Source organism: Salvia miltiorrhiza, chromosome 2 (assembly GCF_028751815.1).
Source record: "Salvia miltiorrhiza cultivar Shanhuang (shh) chromosome 2, IMPLAD_Smil_shh, whole genome shotgun sequence".
NCBI classification, from domain to species: Eukaryota; Viridiplantae; Streptophyta; class Magnoliopsida; order Lamiales; family Lamiaceae; genus Salvia; species Salvia miltiorrhiza.
In genome coordinates this window covers 55,502,246-55,523,029 of record NC_080388.1, presented here as the reverse complement: position 1 = coordinate 55,523,029, position 20,784 = coordinate 55,502,246, and the positions used below count along the sequence as shown (strand labels likewise).

General features: G+C 34.7%; 1 protein-coding gene and 1 long non-coding RNA gene across 2 annotated transcripts; one reads left to right on the top strand and one right to left on the bottom strand.

Annotated features, from left to right (window-relative positions):
* Positions 1-9,750: 9,750 nt before the first annotated feature.
* On the bottom strand, positions 9,751-11,474 carry LOC131010405 (protein JINGUBANG-like). Its single transcript, XM_057937907.1, has 2 exons — positions 10,425-11,474; positions 9,751-10,347 (listed from the first exon to the last, which is right to left on the bottom strand). Exons 1-2 carry the CDS (start codon positions 11,271-11,273, stop codon positions 9,904-9,906), a joined length of 1,293 nt encoding a protein of 430 aa, XP_057793890.1. The 5' UTR covers positions 11,274-11,474; the 3' UTR covers positions 9,751-9,903.
* An 882-nt stretch (positions 11,475-12,356) lies between these two features.
* LOC131010404 (uncharacterized) lies at positions 12,357-14,601 on the top strand. The gene is made up of 6 exons (XR_009096546.1): positions 12,357-12,875; positions 12,953-13,196; positions 13,293-13,403; positions 13,952-14,052; positions 14,124-14,240; positions 14,312-14,601. It is a non-coding gene; the product is annotated as an uncharacterized LOC131010404 (long non-coding RNA).
* The last annotated feature ends 6,183 nt before the right edge of the window (positions 14,602-20,784 follow it).

Sequence of the window (20,784 nt, the reverse complement as noted above, 5' to 3'; positions counted from 1 at the left end):
AGAACATTTAAAAATTTCAGGGTATTTTTGATAAAGCAGATATACTTCAGGGGTTTTCATGATATTTACCCTTTTTTTTAAGTCGTTCTAACTATCTTGATACATATTCCTTCTGAGTCGGCTCGCGTGGAGGAGTTGGCGCTAGAGTGCTGGACACAGCCCTTGGTGCCGGGCACAAAAGTCGGATTTATGGGGCGCGTGTTAATTAATCACGCGTCCAATTAAAAAAAAAAAGATTTAAAAAAAATTAGACCGTTGGCTGACATTTCAATTTTTTTTTTTTAATAATCGTTGGCAGCTCAACGTCTCTCTCTCAATTTTTTTTATTAATATCTATAAATACTCTTTCAAATAAATCACACATCTCTTTTCTTCCATATTTTCTTGTTCTCTCAAGGCAAAATGGCTTCTCCATCATCATCATCATCTTTCTCCGACTCAAGCGGCAATGAGCGACGTGCTCAACATTTTGCCCAACTTGTGTCCGCAGGAAAGCCTTCTTGGGCGAAGGAGGCCGAAGAAGAAAGCTTACATTCATTGGGATCATGAAATCGGAGCACAACATCTCTATGAGGATTATTTTGCAGAAAATCCTATCTACATCGATTCGATTTTCCGGCGCCGTTTGTATGAGCTACCCCTTATTTTTGCACATTGTCAATGTCGTGCAGTCCGATCCTTACTTTCAACAACGTTCGGACGCACTTGGCAGACCCGGCGTACACCGTTGTAGAAATGCACAATTGCTATTCGTCAACTTGCAAATGAAAGTGCAGCTCATGACCAGTACGACGAGTACTTGCAGATTGCAGAGTCTGCCTCGTTGGAGTGCTTGAGCAAATTCAGTCGAGTCATCGTCCAACTCTTTGGTGCAGAATACTTGAGGAGGCCGACGTCCGCCGACTACCAAATGCTTCTTGCACTGCACGGGGAAAAGCACGGGTTTCAGGGGATGTTAGGGAGCCTAAATTGCATGCACTTGGTGTGGAAGAATTGTCCGATGGTGTGGCAAGGAACATACACATAAGGTGATCAGGGGAAGCCAACCATTACCCTCGCATCCCAAGATCTGTGGATCTGGCATGCGTTTTTTGGGATTCCTAGTTTATACAACGATATCAACATTCTCAATGCACTTATTACTTGCCAATAGCTCATATTACACGAGTGAGTACTACTTGACCAACGACATCTACCCCGATTGGCCCGCTTTCATGAAGAGTCCTCCATTTCCGTCGGACGAGGAGAGTAGGAGATTCAAGTTGATACAATAAGCGGCTCACAAGGACATTGAACGAGCTTTCAGCATGCTTCAAGCTCATTAGGCAATCATCAAAGGGCCATCTCATCTTTGGAAGAAGGAGGAGTTGAGCGATATCATGTTCACGTGCATTATTTTGCACAATATGATCATCCAGACGAAGGAGAGTACGCATTGGAATGGGAAGAAGATGTCAACGACGAAGCTTCAAGTAGCTCAGCCACAACTCGTCCTCGCACCGGAGCTCCGCCGGAATTTCGAGCGTATGTTGCTCGACAATCCTCCATGCGAGACAGCGACCTTCACGTTCGCCTCATTTCAGATTTGAAGGAACACATTTGGTCTCGTTTTGGTCCGATTGAGCCATAAAAAAAATTATTGTAATTTTAATATTAATTATTTTTATATATTTTATTTTAATTAATGTAATGTTGAATTTTAAAATAATAAAAATAAAAATAAAATTAAATAAAAATAAAAATTATAACACTTTTTATATAGCCAATATAGGAAAGAAGAGACACACTAAGATGAGGACGATCAATTAGCGCATCTTCTTAACACCTACTAGTGTAAATGCTCTAAGAGCATACTAAGAAAATTAGTGCAAAGAAGAAAGAACATCCCACAAAATATTAAAAGATGATCATCGAACCTCGGGGGATACTTGCATTAGTTTCTAACGTCTAACACGTGTCCCTCAACAACGTTCACTCGGAAAATCAGACTACGCAAATAAAATCAAATTAATAACAATTGATACATATCTATTTTTTCCTTAAACCAGAAAACCGAAAGTCGTTGGTGGATGCAGGTGGGATCCACTCAGCATATGTACACAGAACTCAAAATTTGTTCCAATTTAGAATTAAATGTTTGAATTACCACTAATAATAATAATTCGTTAAATGTTTGGATCTCATGTCACACACACATATCAATGTGTTAATTAATCAATAATTCATGCAGGCGTGGTCGGTGGATTCAACAATTCCACACACGGCATTCCAACCTATTATGAAGATTGTATACAACGAGTACGACACACCATTCATTGAAAATTATGTGCGCAACGGATATTTCATACTTGTATCATATTTGTATCCCCTCAAGTAGAAGCTAGTATTTCCGATCAGATATTTTATCATATACTAATACTAATATATATATTTACCCAAAATCTGCATATAACACTCCCCACAGGGTGAATTCTCTTTGATAAAAAATAATGAAAAATATAGAATGACACTTCTTTCCACCTTTTTCACATATTCTATCATTATATAATAGATAGTCTTCAAATAAAATGAAAAATAAATAAAAATTAAGCAACCCATTCTTCCTTCTTTTCAATCCAATTCATGATAATATTATCATAAAGAGACATTGTGATAATATTTTTTCATATTTTTCTCCTTAGGATGCGTTTACTTTGATGGAAAATAAGAGAAAATATATATTTTCACCATTTTTCATCATTTTCACATATTTACTATGATAAAAAATTTCTTCGGATAAGGTGTAATATTTTATTGGGCATCTCCTTTTCACTCATTTTATCTACAATGTTGGATAATATTATCTTTGGGCGTAGTGGTGTGAAGATATTTTTCAACATTTCTCATCTTTTCATCTCTTGTAAAGAAATGATAAAAAATGAGAACATTTTCTTATTTTTTCTTATCCATCATTTTCTAATGAAAATTTTACAATCCAAAATAAACGCACCCACCCTCAGAAAATTAGATTAAAAAAAAATTAATGATATATCGTACAAAATTTTCCTCTTTCTTAAGATATATTTATAATAAAAATGAACAGAACGCACATTAAAAAGAATTTAAAAACATATATATAGAACCAAGTTGGAATGGGTCAAATATATATGTATGTCCACAATGGAATAAAGGAAGATAAAAAAAAAAGCATAAATTAAATTACGTACATAATATTAAAAAAATCCCAACATTTAAGAGAAATAATAAAGGTAAATATCACTTTACATTCTAGCATATATATTTGACCGTTTTTAAAAAAATATCCCAACATTTTACTATTTTTTTTAATACCTGACCGTTTTAAAAAAAATATCCCAACATTTTACTATGTTTTTTAATACCTAACATGCATATGAATACGTACTAATATTTATACATGAACTGCCCGGCACGTCTTTAGAGTGAATTGAATTGATATGAGAGCAACTAATTCTTGCTTCATGTTTGTTTATCTAATCCCTGACGACTGTTGTCCCAAAAAATATCTATTTTTTCTGGTGTCTATCAATTCTTTATCTTCTCGTCTTTGGACTGTTTCCAGCTCTCTTGCTTCCATTAGTCATACACTATATCATTAACTATTAACTAATCCAATTTCAATTCTATATTTTTGAAGTCCATCACTAAAAGATGGCATCTTTTCTACGCTTGCCCACGGGCAAAATAGTACACTGCAGTACGATGTATACAAGTATATATATTCACAATGTGGTGTGCTTATAATGATAAGTGATGTCAATCCGGCCAACCCACCAAGTTTCGGGCTAGCCCTATCAGGTTACAGGTTATTCAGGTGCGGGTTTAATCGGATTGAAAAAAAAATTGGGTTAGAAATTTTCAATCCTAATGTTCGGGTTTCGGGCTAGTTCATCGATTGGGCTTAAAATTTTATTTTTAAAAAATTAACTACTATAGTTCTTTTTGAAATATTATATTTGTAATAAATAAATACACATATGCAATATTTTGTTTTAAATATTATATTGAAAATACAGAGAAGTGAAATGATGAGTATAACTTTCTAATATTGAATTTTTAATATTGAATCAAAATACATTTCACAAACTTTTGAAAAAATTATCTTATGATACTAATTTTCATAAGTAAAGTAATGAAGTTAAAAATCAAATAACGAGAAAACCTTCATATAATTAAGCGGGCACAGTATTTTCGGGTCAGCCCTATAGAATTTTGGGTTAGTTTCGGGCCGACCCCATCAGGTGTCGGGCTATTCGTTTACGGGCTAATCCTCTCGGATTGACGGGTTACACGCTGGATTGACATTCATAACTGCATTTTTTGTGAGTAAGAACAATGTACTCACAGTTAAAATTAATGCATCCCCCTATTAAAACTAATGTATTCTAAAAAAAGTAGTAAAATTTTTACTTTCTCCATGATTCAAACTTAAATAATGCATTCATTCAGCAAGGTAATGCAATTACTGCAGATCTTGATGATCGAAAAAGTGAAAAATAATTATATGTTCGCATCTAATTTCATTTGTATATGCAACAAAGGTAGAAACACAAAATTGTGAAAAGAGTTATGGACTCGGCCCAAGTTAATGGGACACTTCCTCAATTTGTGCAGAGTTATGTTTCGTGTATCTGCGCACTTCACACATTTTGACATTCGTGAGGTTACCGCAAGGAATGTAAATTGGGCCAACTAGCTTGGCGCGGGCCAACTATTTCAAGTTATCATTATTTCATTCATGTAATCATGTAATTTTTTCGGACAATTCTTCATCCTGACTCTAAATTTTCGGGATTTGGGCTAACCCTCAGGTCAACCAGGTTAGAAAAATTATTTTAAAATTTTAATTAATATATTTATTTAAAAAAATATATTTATAATAAACTAATATTCACATTAAATGAATATTATTTCAACATCCACTTACACAATAATATGTAACTCTTAAAGAAATATTGATACACATATTTTTCCTAAATGATTATCATTTTCCAATTTTCGAATATCTTTTAAAAAAAACTTATCTTTACTAACTTTTAAAAATAAAGTAATGAAAGCCAAAAATCAAATAACGAAAAAAATTTCAATCAATTAGGCCAATTTACTGGCTTTTAGGCCAATTCTATTGGACTCGGACTAACTTTATCCAATTGTGGGCTATTCAATTACAGACCATTTGAATTTTAATTTGTTAAGACAAAAAAATTTCAATCCTAATTGTATATGATTAGTAATCTATTTGAGCTAACTCATGAACTTTGAGCTGAATGACGTCCTGCAATGCAAACTTGTTCAAATCATTAATTTTATTACTATTATTACATCAACATTTGAATTTGACTAGAATTGCACCAATACTGGTTTATAGCATGTGATATTGGCGTATGTATGCGAGAGGACTGCGGGCTGTTATAGACTACGATTGAGTCTTACCTTATTTTTATTTATCTTTACTTTTAATTAGTCTTTTTTTATTAAATAGTTTATTTTTATTTTTTTGGGTCAATTGTCTTTTAGTTAGAATAAAAGCTCATACGTTTTGTTTGTTTTTTTTTTTTTAAAGGCCGCGCCATAGAGGACTCAAACCCAAGACCTTTGACCTCTGGCATTAACCCCTTACCACTTGGCAAACACACGCACACTTAGAATAAAAGCTCATACGTTATGCATGGGCTCATTAGAGTTCGGATTTTCTTTTTTCTTTTTTGATAACAGTTAGGATTTTTTTTTCTTGATTTACGTATAGTTCAGTTTTGGGTTAGGAATCGTTCACTTTTGTGATCACATTAGTTTGTTACAGCAGGTTGGCTGTAGGCCTCTGTACGTGAAGCAGTTTTACCTTTCAATATTATTCGTTTTTTTTTTTTTTTTGAAACTTTCAATATTATTCGTTATTCGTTCTATTCTTCTACATTTCACAGGAGAGCTGAAACCAACAAATTAATAATCACTAAACAAAACATGAAAATCATATTAAAGAAAAGTCTGGATCAACATGTAGCTTTCATGTATAATTTGATGAACATGCGAAATGATATCCCATGAAAATGAAAAGGAAAGGGTTGCGAAGCTCTACAATAAGGGATTGACTCTTTCATGCCACTCGAAGCAGGGGCATACGATGGGGAAGGTTATTGGGGGCTATGGATTTTTTGTTAGAATTATCCATTACTCCTAAGGCTCGTTTAGTACATGATGTGGGATAAGGGTTTGACTGTGATATATCTATTTTATCATATGTCATATCAATATCATATTTGATAGTATGCATTAAAATATATGTAAAATATAATTTATTGTTTAGTATAATATATTAAGATTATATAAAGTTAATAATAGTTAGTATCAGTGGCGGATCCAAGGGGGCTGGGGGGCTGAAGACCCCCTCCCAATTTTTTAGTCTTTTTTAATATAGATATATATTATTTTATTATGTATATATATATATATATATATATATATATATATAGGGGGCCGCTCCAATGAGACCCCCTAATTTTAGTGAGATCTAGGGTACGATCTGGTGCGTTTATTTTATCAATCCTATGGCTGATATTGTATCTGGAGGGTGATTTTTTTTCGCAGGGTTCGAATCCTGGAGGGAGCAGAATATTTTAAATTTTGTTATTCATCAGTATATACTGCATTGTTCATCAGTATATACGGCCCTGTTCATCAGTATATATGTCTTATTCATTACGAATTTTTTAAATTTTATTTTTCATCAGTATATACATCTTGTTCATTAGATATACGTTTTATTCATTAGTATTATATGTCTTATTCATTGTCCTAGTGTTTCACGAAAATTATGGGGTCTCACTGGAGCGCGCCCCTATATATATATATATATATATATATATATATATGTGTGTGTGTGTGTGTGTGTGTGTGTGTGTGTGTGTGTGTGTGTGTAAATAAGAAATACAATAAAAAAATACTATTGTTTATAGTATCCAACTATCCATATTACTTGTTTAATATTGTACATTGATTTATTACATTTATATTATTTTTATCCTAATTTTCTTTGTAATTTAATTTTTAATGTTGAATTTGAGTCAATTCTCAAGTTAAAAGTAAAATTACGAATTAACAATAATGAAAATTAATTTATTTGTTTAGAATATGAAATATTCTTTTAAAAATAGTGCATAAAAATATGTCTTTATATGCTTTCAATCTACTTGATGTTGAATTAAATGAATTGCGAATGATTATCTATTATATTAAGTTATTGTTAAAAAAAATATGAAAATAAAGTGTACAGAATGCTAAAAAAAATTGCTTCGGGGGCTCCCGGCCCCGAATCCGGGCATAAGTGTTTTCAAAGACGTTGTAGTTCAACAAATTCAACCCCCTAATATTAAATCTTGGATCCGCCCTGGTTAGTAAACAAAGTCACCCATACCAAATCTATATAATGTTTTCGGGCTTTAATTTGATTTTTAAAGGACGGTGTATTTCTTATCAAACAAGATATTAGAGTGTCATATGTATATTATAAACATTAATCACCCGTACCAAATGAGCCCTTTGGTATATTAATAAGTGTTGCCCATTTGGTTTATTGCTTGTTCCTCAATAAGTGTTCCATTTCAAAAATTTAAATAAACTATCCATACTCTTCCCATTAAATCTATATTCAATACTTTTCTAATATTTGAATAAAATAAAAAATAAGGTTACAAGTGTAAATTTAATTGTCTCCTTGGTGGACACTTATTTATAAATAGAAGAAATATTTATTAAACATTAACTTATGAGTTATAGATTATAGGATATAGAACAATAAAGTTATAATTATTATTTTAAATACGAGTTATATTAGTGTGTAACAGATCCGACTCCGCCCAGATCCGACCCGGCCTGCAACTATTTTCTTTTTGTTCATTTTTTTTAATGTGTGGCCCATGTAAATGATATTTTTACTAACAATAAAAGATACTTTCATTAAATATAATTATACTTCACAAATGATATTTTTTATAAAAGCAAATGATACTTTATATCAAAATAAATTATACATTATAAATGACACTTCTAATAACCGAAAATTATACTTTTGATAACAAATGATATTTTACAAATGATATTATATATAAATTTAAATGATAATTTATATATGTATATTTTTAATGTACGCAAATAATACGTTTTATATGTGGGCTGAAAAAGGTTCGTAAAAGATAATTAAAACAATTAGACTGGATAAACTAGATGGAATCGGAATGAACCGGCCGCACTGTATATACATCCTGAGCTACAACAGAATTTGTGTAAATTAGGTTTGTCTTATCTTTCATTTTGAAGATTGTGCGGAAGCCACATAATTATATAACAGGGGCTACTTACACCCAAAATCACAATATTTGATTCAACTTGCCAACTAAGTGCTCGTTTGGTTCAAGTAGAGGAATGGAAATGGAATGGAATCAAATAAAGGAGTGAAATGGTATCATTAACCATTACTTTTATTGAGTGTTTGGTTTAACAATGGAAATGAATCATTAGTAAGGGATTCCATTTCTTTTGTTTCCCCTCTATTTTGAGGGGTAACGAATTGGGTGATTGAGTTACCCTCAAGTAAGGGTAATACTTATCTCATTATCCAAACCAAACAACAAGTAATGGATTCAATTACTTGATTCTCTTTTCAATCTCTAAAAACACCCAACCAAACGTGGGCTAAATACAAACTTTAAATCTATATAATAATGACATAAGCTTTGAATTTAATTAGTATGTTATTTACCACATCAATATTTTTTTATAAATAGGTTATGGTCGATAAAGTTTTCCTACGTGAACATAAATTTCAACCAGCTGTTTTAGAACAAGATTTGTTCACAAAATATATTGTGTGTGTTAGTCAAGCGTAGAGTGGTTAATGTTTATGGCCAAAAATATATTTTTTTTGTTTAATATAGTTAATCTATATAAGAAAAGATTTCTTGACGAAATAATCACAACCTATAATCAAATATGTTGCAAATTACACCCATTGGAAATAATTGCACATTAGGCACTCAAGATCTGCATGTTTTGAGCATTAATTTTCTTTCAAGTGATTATATTTTTCTATCACCGGAGTTTCTTGATTCAATTCATATTAATTTAATTAACCTAATTCAATATGGATTGAAACATAATTGCAAGTTAGAATATTTAATCATGATTTGTGGCCCCTTTCAATATTTTTCATGAAAAATTCCAACTCACAGTTTCACTTTAAAAATCCCTAAGGTAAAAAGAAAAAATGAAAAAAAAATAAATTTATATCCAGCATTAGAGAATTCGGTCACATAATAATGATCAGGGATTTCTTTTATCCACCTAAGCATCAAAATAACGTCGTATTATGCTTGGTAAAAAATGAATTTTGGAGCAGAATGAAAATGATTCAAAACATACGTTGGAGACGTTGATTTCTATTAATATATGTAAGGGCTCATTTGGAGGATAGGACCTACTTTAAAATTGGAGCCTACTTATTTCATCCCCATGATATAACTTATAAATATTTCTTCGATCCACCTCATTATTGATTCTTATCTCGTACGTACTCTTTCTATATAAGCATGGTTTCTTCGTATTAGGCCTCATTCCACCAAAGGAATGAAATGTTGAAACAAACTAAATTTTCAATTCAGATTTATTCGCATTTAAAGGAATATTTATTAATCGATCGTATGTCTGTTTGGTGCAAATGTGGAATCATACAAGTAAACATAAAGGATAAAAAGATGTAAAAGTAAGTTGGAAACAGGAAAAGAGTTGGGAAAGAAAATAATCAACTAAATACAATAGGTAGCAGTAGAAACTGAAATCTACGAGTCATCGATATTACACATATATAGTTACCTCAAGAATTGATGTGAGTCGTCAATATTTGGCCGACGGTATGGAATCCCAATCAAAATTCCCATTTTGAATCTGCTGCATGTCCGGCGCCATCTCCGACACGCTCCACACCTTCACAGACTTATCGAGGCTCCCACTGTACACCACCCACTTCTCCTCGGCGGCGGACTCCTTGTCCTTCTCCACGGCCAGGCACTTCACCGGCCCCGTGTGCCCTGTCAACACCGAGAGGCGCGTGTGCGCCTGCCCCTCCCTCCGCCACACGCATATCGTCTTGTCCGCCGACCCGCTGAACACCAAGCTCCCCGCCGCCGCCAGGCACAGCACCGCCAGCTTGTGCCCCTTCAGCACGCCGCCGTGCGACAGCTGCTTCTCCACCTCCCAGAAGTTCACCACCCCGTCCGACGACCCCGAGTACACCACCTTGTCCGAGTCGCTCACGGCCAGCGCCGTCACGGCCGACTCCTGCATGCCGGACACGGTAAGAGATGGGGATGAGGATGCCAAGCAAATAATCATGGATAATTCATAGAAATTAGTACCTGAGTGAGCAGCGTCTTGACGAGCGTGTGCTTGCAGGCCTTCCCCTTCTGCTCCCTCTTCCACGCCTTGACCTTGCCGTCGGCGGAGCCCGTGTAGACCATGGCGGCGGTGCTGGCCACGACGGAGTTGACGGCGTCGTCGTGCGCCTTGACGGACTCCATGCACTTGGAATTCTCGGGGCGCCACACCTTGAAAGTCTTGTCCCAGGAAGCGGAGTAGAGAAAGCCGGTGTCCTTGTCCATGCTGAGGCAGGAGATGGCGTCGGCGTGCTTGATCCAGACGGCGCTGCGCTTGCGGCGCACCTCGACGTAGTTGCCGGGCTTGATGGAGGCCTTGAAGATGTCGAAGAAGGTGGGCATGGTGCCGGAGCGCTTGTAGACGCTGGGGTTCTTGGGGCTGATCTTCCAGACGCGGATCTTGCCGTCTTGGTGGCCGGTGAAGATCTTGTCGTCGGCGATGATGATGGCCTTGACGAGGCCGCTGTTGGACTTGAAGGCGGAGAAGTCCTTCATGCTCTTCCAGACGCGGATGTTCTTGCTGTCGGAGCCGGTGTAGAGGATGTCGTCCTTGGCGGCGAGGGAGTATATGTGGCCCTCCTCGCGGACCAGGGAGCCGATCAGGCTGTTCTGCAGTTGCTGAGACGAGTTCTTGCTGGGGGCCGACCACGCGCCGCCGGGCTGGTTCCACGGCGACATCATCATCGGGGACCCCTCCCCGCTATTGCGGTTCGGCTCGTACCCGTTGAAGCTGCTGTTGCGGTACTCGTCTATGTCGCCGCTCGACGACGACAAGTTGGGATCCGGGTGGACCATGTTGCCCGCCATGCTGTTCTTCTCTGCAGACGACATTGCTTCATTAATTGCTATTATCGACAAATGAGACACAAGCTAAGCTAAGGAGGAGAGAAGAAGGATTGTTGGAGGTGGAGAGAGAGTGATGGAGATACATTTTAGGACTGCGGGGAGATTTTAACGGCCATATCAATTTTGGAGTTGGATTCAAACTGTCAAAACTGGTAGTTGTTATATGTATGGTCGACGTTGGACGTCTCACACTATTTTTGTCATCACAATTTTAACAATCAATCATATAATTGTCTCATATATCATGTCTTAATTCCAGCGTGCCATTATATTCCCACAAACCGTATACGTGCTTTCCCATGCTCTAATCTAATCTCTCAAATTCAGATTCCCCATCCCAATAATTTTGTCCTCTATATATACCAATTTGAATATTCGACTCGCTTACCATTTTCAGTATCTTTACTTTTTCTTAATTTTCTCCTATTTCAACTATCTATGTTCAGTTTTTTATAATTTGGGTATATAAATTTGTTCAATTTCACTCAGTTAGTCTTAAGTTAATTATCATATTAATTATTTCATAATTAAATTTTATTTTATAATAACTAGCGCTAAATTATTAAGTTTGAGGTTGGAACACAACGTTTTGAACTTGTTCACAATTATATATACTACAATGTATATTCAAATTAATTTACAAATTAATATATATACTATTATTATTACAATTTTACCCTATCAAGTCCACATGCCTGTGTAAATGGTAACTAAATCTAAAATATTACCTGAGAGTTTTCCAAAAATACCTGCACAGATCTTTTTAGTGCGAGTTTAAAGTTCAAATTTTGACGTCAAAATTCACTACAACAAAACTGTAATAGAAACCACTTAAAAGAAACCGGTTTTTACTTAAAACCGGTTTCATAGCTTCAAAAACCGGTTTTGTAGATATAACCGGTTTCTATTTTAAAAAAAAGCGCTGATAGAAACCGGTTTTTAAGTACCGGTTTCTTTTATGCGGTATCGTAGGTATGTTATGAAATCGGTTTTAATTAAATCATATTATACCGGTTTAAAACCGGTTTTAAAGAACTTTTCAAGATTAAAAAAAATAAAAATAGACAATCAAACTTTGAAACACACATTCAGCACCAACAGCCGCCCACTATGTTCTTCTCGAAGTTTCAGTCGAGCTCCCCCTTTCAGTCGACCTCTCCGGCGCCGCCCCACCCCGACCGACGCCACACGTCCCCTGCGCCGCCTCCATATCTCACCCCGACTATCTCAACGGCCGACGCAACCACAAAATATCATCTCTGTCGCCTGCCCCCAAATCTAAAACCCTACTTGAAATTCATCTCATCTGCCGCACAACTGATGTTCTCCGCCTCCATCTCCCCGCGCCACCATATCTAGCCGACGCTACACGTCCTGGCCTCGCCTCCATCCCTCACTAAATCGTCAATTCCTCATCACTGAAGTCAGATTTTGTGAGTTTCACCGGCGTATTTGGCCTCCTGCCGTGAACTTTCAGGGAAAAATTTGGCGTCTCTTTCACTGAAGGAAAACCTAGGGGCAGATTTCTTCTAGGACGCTCTACTCTGCCTTCACACCCTCCTCTCTCTCTTCCGCATTCTTTCTCAGGTGTTTATATCTTCTTTTGAGTTTCTTGAGTTTGGTTGTCACTAAACAGCGCGATAAAACATTTTTTGATGTCACAGATGGATATTTTGCATCAAAAGGTCTTCCCCTGACTTCCAGAGTTCGATTTTCGAAACAAAAAAAGTTAAGGGTAAAAAGGTTTCTGAAGATCTTGCTTGGTGCCAGAAAGCCATTCTGATGTGAATCCTTCTGAACTCTTAAGAGGAACTACGATGAGGCCTGAGAAAGGGAAGAGGGTTTTCTTTTAGAAAAGAAAGCCCAACCTTTGGGAGAAGAAAATGAAATTGATACTAGAGATGATATGTAAGTTATCATCATTATTTTAAATTATATTAACATGTTTGAATTTCATTACTTCTACTTCAAAGGTTTAATCATATGGTGAACTGTGTGTTGAAGATGAATGTGCACAGACCTGTGGGTACTAGGGTTGTATTTGGTGATGAATACAATACCTGACCACCTCTTGCTCCAATACTGGATCAAATTCGTCAATCTGGGCCAAAAAAGGTCGATCTAATTCTTCCATGTGTTTTTGTTGCCTTGCAATATGCTATTTCAATTGGCTTTCTAGTTTTATAATTCTACACTATATGTTGGGGGGGCCTATGTGTGGATAGATGATGTGAGCTAAAAGATACTGATATAGTTCAAAGTTCTTACAACTAAAAATTTGAGAGCTACCTTATTCATGCATGCTAAACGACTAAAATTTTGCTGACAACTTTTCATGCTATTTTGATAATTAAATATGTTGTTGCTGCTTCATATTAGCAAAATCTGCTTCATTTGTTGTTGCTGCCATATTCTTATAAAAGCAAAAGAGGAATGTTATCTTGAAAGCAAAAGCATGTCTGTGAATGTTTTTTGAATTATGTTCTCCCCTTCTACTCTTAGAATGAAAAATCTATTGTGCTCGTTTTTATTGTGAAGGAATTGGATTACTTGTCTTCCAACAGCTATCTAGAATGAAAAATCTATTGTGCGTTGTCTTTGTGCATTGCTAAAGGTTGTATTTTTCTTGGTTTAGATGAGTACATCCTTCCAAAGATTGCAAGATGAGTACATCCTTCCAAAGATTGCAGAAAGAAACTTGAGGCAATTTGCTAACCTTCGTTCGACTTCATCGGAATTAGAACTCCGTTTGCCAATTAATGAGGTATGTGGGAGCAGTCCGTTTGGTTAAGACTACATGGCTGTATATTCAATTAGTTTTGGTTGTGAGTGTAGATGCCAATGAAATGTCCTGTATCAACGAAAAATCCAGGGAAGGGACTATTTTAAGGTTTCATGGGAAGACATGGACGGAGTCGAGGCATCGATTGTACCGGCTGATCTTGTGGAGAGGTATGATGTGAATACTTTCTTTTCCATTTCAAGATTCTAAAAATGTCATATTGTGGAGTGTGATCTTGCAGAGCTTGCCCCGAAAAGATAGTGGAATTCGAGCAACTAAAAGCTCAGAAGAAAAAGCCCAGTCGTAAAGCAAGACAGAAGAAACAAGGCATCTGAGGAGATTGATAGAAAGCTGCAACAACTGGTAGACGAGATCGAGAAAGAGAGCAATCCGGAGAAGATAATAGACACCGTTGAAAATGATAGGAAGCTGTAGGAACTAATTATTTGTTGTTTATTATTTTTGTTATAAATTTTATTTTATTTTATTAAAAGCCCTTTTTATAGGGGCTACAAAATAATTTTTTTTCCCCACAAATAACCTACAAAACCGGTTAAAAACCGGTTTCTATTATCCTATTATGTAGTGGTGTCTATCAATGCAAAACACACCGCTAAAAAATGCGCTAATAGAAACCGGTTAATAACCGGTGTCTTACATACCTACGAAACCGGTTATTAACCGGTTTCTATCAGCGCCTTTATTTCTACCCCTACGAAACCGCTAGCTACGAAACCGGTAGTTTGTGCTAATAGAAACCGGTTAAAAACCGGTTTCTATCAGCATTTTTCTTGTAGTGATTGAAACTTGATTAAGGGAATTTGAAATCCATAGCGCAAGTATGAACATAAATTTTATGTATTTAATTTAATTATTACAAAATTACGTAAAACTTAAATATTTGTAAATTTAATTACATGAACTTTGAACTTTATAAGGTTGATACAGAGGGCTTTGCCTTGTTTTCGAATTGAACATTGGACTTGACTTGAGCTTTAGACTTTTTCCCATTGAAGCAAAGGCCATTCGTCTTATTTGTGGATCGAACGTTGGGTTTAACTTGAGCTTTCGATTGCTTCAACGAAAAACACCTTGAACCTGATTATGAATTTTTTTAAGGGTTATTAGCGCGTAAATACTAACTTTGTGGGTAGTTTGGTTTTGCACATGAACTTTAAAAGGTGTAAAAAAATACATGAACTTTAATGTTGTAGCAATTTTATCACAAATTTAAATATTAGATATTCGAACTCCATAAAAATTTTACGATTTACGAGTTTAGAGATGTCTTATGCGATAGCTTTTAGAGATGTCCTATACGATGTCCCAAATTTCATTTTTGCTCAAATTAAAGATGACGTGGCAAGTCGAAATATCGACGTGTATTCATCGCACGTTTTAGAAAATGACATCGTATGCTTTTGAAAATCAGTTTTAAAAAAAATAAAAAATAAATTTTTTTTGGGGGGGTGGGGGTGGGCCAGCAATCAGAAAATCAGTTTTCGAAAAAAAAAAAAAATTGGGGGGTGGGGGGGTGGGGCAGGGGTGGGGTGGCGAAACTACCAGATTTATTAAAATGAAATGCATTTTTTGTATAATTTAATGCATTTTTATGTGAAAACTTTATGCATTTTTGTTTGATTTTATATGCATGTGAAACATGCCTATTTTGGGGGGGTGGTAATGGGGAGGGTTGGGGGCTGGTGTGGGCTGGATTGGGGGGTGGTATGGGGTGGGGTGGTGAAAATACCAAAACTGGAAAAATTAAATGCATTTTTCTGTTCAAAGTTATGCATTTCATGTGAAAACTTTATGCATCTTTGTGTGAAACTATATGCATCTAAAATATATCTATTTTGAGAAAATCTAAAAAAATATATATATTTTTTTAATTATTAAATCCGAAAATTACATTCCAATTTTACCCCTCCAGATTTTGCCTTGGAATGCTTGGAAGCTCCTTGCCACGTGTCACCATCTTGATGCGCCACATGTCATAAATGTGTGGTCAAGATATGGATCTAGGGATCTATTATAAGCATTGGGATCTATATGATCCCATTCCTATATATATATATATGGAAGAGTTCAATGGAGAACACTAAATATTCAAAGAACAGAGAACAAATCTCAGTCGTTGATCTTATCTAATCAAACGGTTAACATTTATTCACGTCATGTTCAACGAATTTTTATGTTGAACATATAGGGGGTCGAACCCCAGAACACGTTAGGAAATTGATGATACAAAGTTAGACTCTGGTGGCTATTTGTAGGGTTGTAAACGAGTCAAGTCGATCCGAATACTAGCAGGTTCGAGCTCGATTTGTGTTAAATACTCGGGTGTTCGAGCTCGATTCGAGCTTTTATCTTGTTGTTGGAGCTCGGGTCAAGCGTGTGATACTTACTAATATCGAATTCGAGTTTGAGCTCGACTCGTTAGATGTTCGTATACATGATGTTTGAGCTCGAATTTCGTTAAAAATTTAAGAAAAAAATCTTAATTAATATGTTACTCAAGCTCGAGCTCGTCTCATTTTAAGGCTCGTGTACTAATTCGATTGAAGGTTCGTGAATAGGCTCGCAAACATGTTCACGAACAATCGAATCTGAACATGTTCGCGAGCTTAATGAATTGAATGTTGTTAGGCTCGAACTCGATTCGATAAAAGTATTGAATGCGAAATCAGGCTCGAGCTCGACTCGTTTACTAGCGCATATAACTCCGAACAAACTTTTTTCAAATGGAATCTCAAATAATTTGCGAGTAACTTTATCCATTTACGGTCTAACTATATGAGGTGGAATTCTGACATTAGCTCGATGTCGGATTCAAAAATTAGTTCCAAGAGTTTTGCAGCTCAATTCAAAAGGATTTCTGTTGTGGTTGCAATGTCAGCGCTCAAGGATCGACCAATTTGAATTAACACTGCATAAAAAGAAAATGGACTTTTTTTAACTTTGACATATATTTGTGTACAAATAAATTTTTTTTTTCAAATATAATACTATAAAATGTTATTTTCTCAAAATTCACCTTTAAACACACTTGCTAAATCTAAAAGATTAGTTTAAATATTAGTTTAAACACGCTTCCTCTATTTCATTTATAATGTCCAAAAAATTGGAGCATGTAAATTAAAAAATATAGATAGTAACTGAGGAGATAAACAGAAAAAAATAATAAAAAATAAATGAAGATAAAGTAAATGAGGGAACAATAGAAAAAATAGATAAAATAATTTTTTTTTTGAATTGATATATGATAAATAAATAAGACAACTCAGAAGTAAATTTAAAACGTTATTAATGGGACAAACGTAGTATCACATTTTCTAGAAATTTCTGTGTAAAATTAGAAATACCCGATTTTCCTGTGAAAATAGAAAGACCTAAGTGCATATGCGTTAGAGCATGCAGTCGTAATGGCCTTGCCAAAAGGGCCTCGAGCTAGATGGGTTAGACCACGGACGGAGCCAGGAATTAAGTTTGGGGGGGGGGGCTGAAATTGTACGGGGGTTCCGCCCCCGAGAATTTTTTTGGGGGCATTCTGTATATTTAAGGTATTTTTTTTATTAAAATACGAGCATAATACTAATAATAACGAACAATATTTTCATAGATTATATAGTTTCAATATATCACAAAATTTTTTTTGGACATTCCGTATATTTAAGACATTTTTTATTAAAAGGCAAGCATAATAATAATAATAACAAATAACATGTTCATAGATTATATATTTTCTATATATTACAAATTAGTTTCAATACATTATAATTTTTTTTAGCATTTCATACATATTAGGCATTTTTTATTAAAAGACAAGTATAATAGTAATAATAACAAACAATATTTCATAGATTATATAGTTTTAAATAACAGAATTATCCTTAAATTAAGTATATATATGAGAGAATATAATAACCAAATACTCTTTTATAAAAAAAATTATTTTATAATAGGTATAAATATATATTTTAAAATTAAAAAAAAAAAAAACTCAAAATTTGGGAGGGGCCTCTAGCCCCCCTAGCCCACCCCCCCCCCCCCCCGGCTCCGTCCCTGGGTTAGACTAGTCGGCCATTGTAATTTTTACGTAAATATTTATTGAATTCAATTTTTAGTAATGTAAAGTTTTTATAAAAAGTCCCTCTCCTCTCTTACTGATTTTTTTTTTAAATGTCATATCTCCTTAATATTAAATACACATTTACTTTTTTTTTATACTATATTACTTTTGTTTTATTTCTATATTTTAATTGCATTTTTTTGTGTTTTTCAAAGGAAATTTAAGTATATACTAGCATATTTTGTGTTTTACATGTTTAATTAGAATAGTTTTTAATGAAACAAAGGAGAAAGAAAATATACTAGTTTATTTTATAACTTTTTAATTTTAAAAATAAATTTTTAAAAAGTGAAATATGTATTCATTTATATAATATATGTTGGGAAATTAATGAAATATCATTGTCCTGACGATACCAAAACCCTTAGATTTTCCTTTACTAGACTAGAACTTTTTGAACTCAAGTGTTAGAGTTCAGTTTACTAGCTAGGCTGCAGATAGACGAACTGAAGACGCTTGACTGAAGATTAAAACTGAAAAGGCTGAAGACAAAGTACTGAAGTATTTTAAGATGACGAAATATCGTTGAAGATTCAATTATAACTTAATACTAATGCAGGCCACGTGGAAATAGCGGACTGATACATAAATCAAGTATCAGTAGACATTTTTCCTCGAACTGTAGACTTAAATTCAAGACAAGCCACATATTCATGCCAAGTACAACTGTATTAAATGCGAAGATATGAAGATCGTCCTCACCTGAACAAAGTTTCCTATTTCGTGCTAACTTTTCAGAAGCACCATGCTCCTACTGCTAAGGACGCCCATTTCTCAACCAATCAGGAGTCTTGAAGATTGAAGCCTCAGCCAAATATTCAAATTTATCTCACAACGGCAGAAATCTTGAAGACCATCTCACCAACGGATCTATTCAAAACTTCGCCTATAAATAGAACTCGAGGATCACTTTCAATATTCACCGATTCAAACACTCTAGCTGAAGCTCTGCCAAATTTGCGACTCAGCCTACTCACTGCTTTCCAAAGTTTGAATCGAAAAAGAGAACATACAAAGCCAAATCAGTTCACTAATTACTTAAATTCTCTTACAATCTTAGGCAATCTCATTGTAAACCCTTAGCCTAAGTCCCGATTATTGAGAGTCTGTTTTCTGTAATCTAGTTGGTATTCGAACCCTTTTCAAAAGAGCGAAAAGAGAGTGTGAGAGAGAGAGTTCTAGACTGCTATCAGAACTCAAGAGTTCTTAGCCCCCGCAAGCAAGACGTTTGTTGTCCTTGCAAACTGCGAGCTGAGAATGAGACGAGAAGTCCAATCCAGTGTATTGGCACTAAAATCTTGTTGTACATTTTCAGTTTAAGGTATGCTGTGCACTCGTAAGCATAAGCCCAGAGTGATTGTCAGTTTGATCAACTAGTCGTGGACATAGGAACTTATTTTCCGAACCACGTAAAAGTTGTTGTGTTGTTTATTGCTTTCATTTATTTCTTTTCTTCTGGTGTGTTCAAACTCTATATCCTACTGAAACTGGTTAACTGAAAAGTTAAAATTAAAACTGACAAAGTGTTAATCTCAAAGGCTATTTCTTAAAGCTTAATTTCTCGCTGCTGGTGTTATCAGTCTAACTGACAAATCCTTAGATAGTCAGTAAGATTTATAACACTTCTCTGATTTCAAAATCTAGACTGAAACCTTCCGTGGATTATCAGTTAAAGCTTCGTGCCTAAACTGAAATCAAATACTGAAACAATTTCAGTATCAGTCTAATCACTTTCCTAAACTGAAATCTCTTTTATTGTTGACTTCAGTCTAAACTCTTTCAGTATCAGTTGATACTCACTTCAGTTTTGCAAAAGATTTTTAAAATAACCCACTGGTGTATTCTCCCCCTCCCCCATACACCAGTTCAGTGACCCGCCGGGACCTAACATATAAAAACATAGTTGCAACGACTATATTTTTCAATCACATTTTCTTTCTTTTCCATCTATATTATCCAGCAAATTGCTCATCTTCTCCTTCTCTTTAATTCTTTTTTTATTCTCTCAAAAATTTGTCAAGTTTGATTCACTAAAAAAATATTCAATATGTATCTTAAATTAAAGATCATGAAAAAATCGTTAATTTTGTGTAAAAATCATAAAATGATAGTTTTGAAATGAATAAGTTATATAAATGATAATATATGATAATTTAAAGTTTCATTTTTTTCCTCTCTCCTCTCTTTAATGATTTTTATATATCATACTCCCTTCGTTCACGATATCCACTTTTGTCATTTTGGTTTGTCCACGATATCGTTTTCAATTTTATTTATAGCAGTATGATCCACAAATCTCCACTCACAATAATAGTGGGACTCAAACTCCACTCACAACAATACTTACTATTATCAATTACTATCCATCACTTTCTTAAAACTCGTGCCATCCACAAAGTGAAAACGATATCGTGGACGGAGGGAGTATCACCTTAATACTCTCTTCGTTTTACTCTTTGTTCATTCTATAATAATTTTATTTATATTTCTATATTTTAATTAATTTTGCTTTTGTGTTTTAATTTCAAATGAAAAATAAGTAGATATAGATTTTGTGTTTTACATATTATTTTAATTACAAT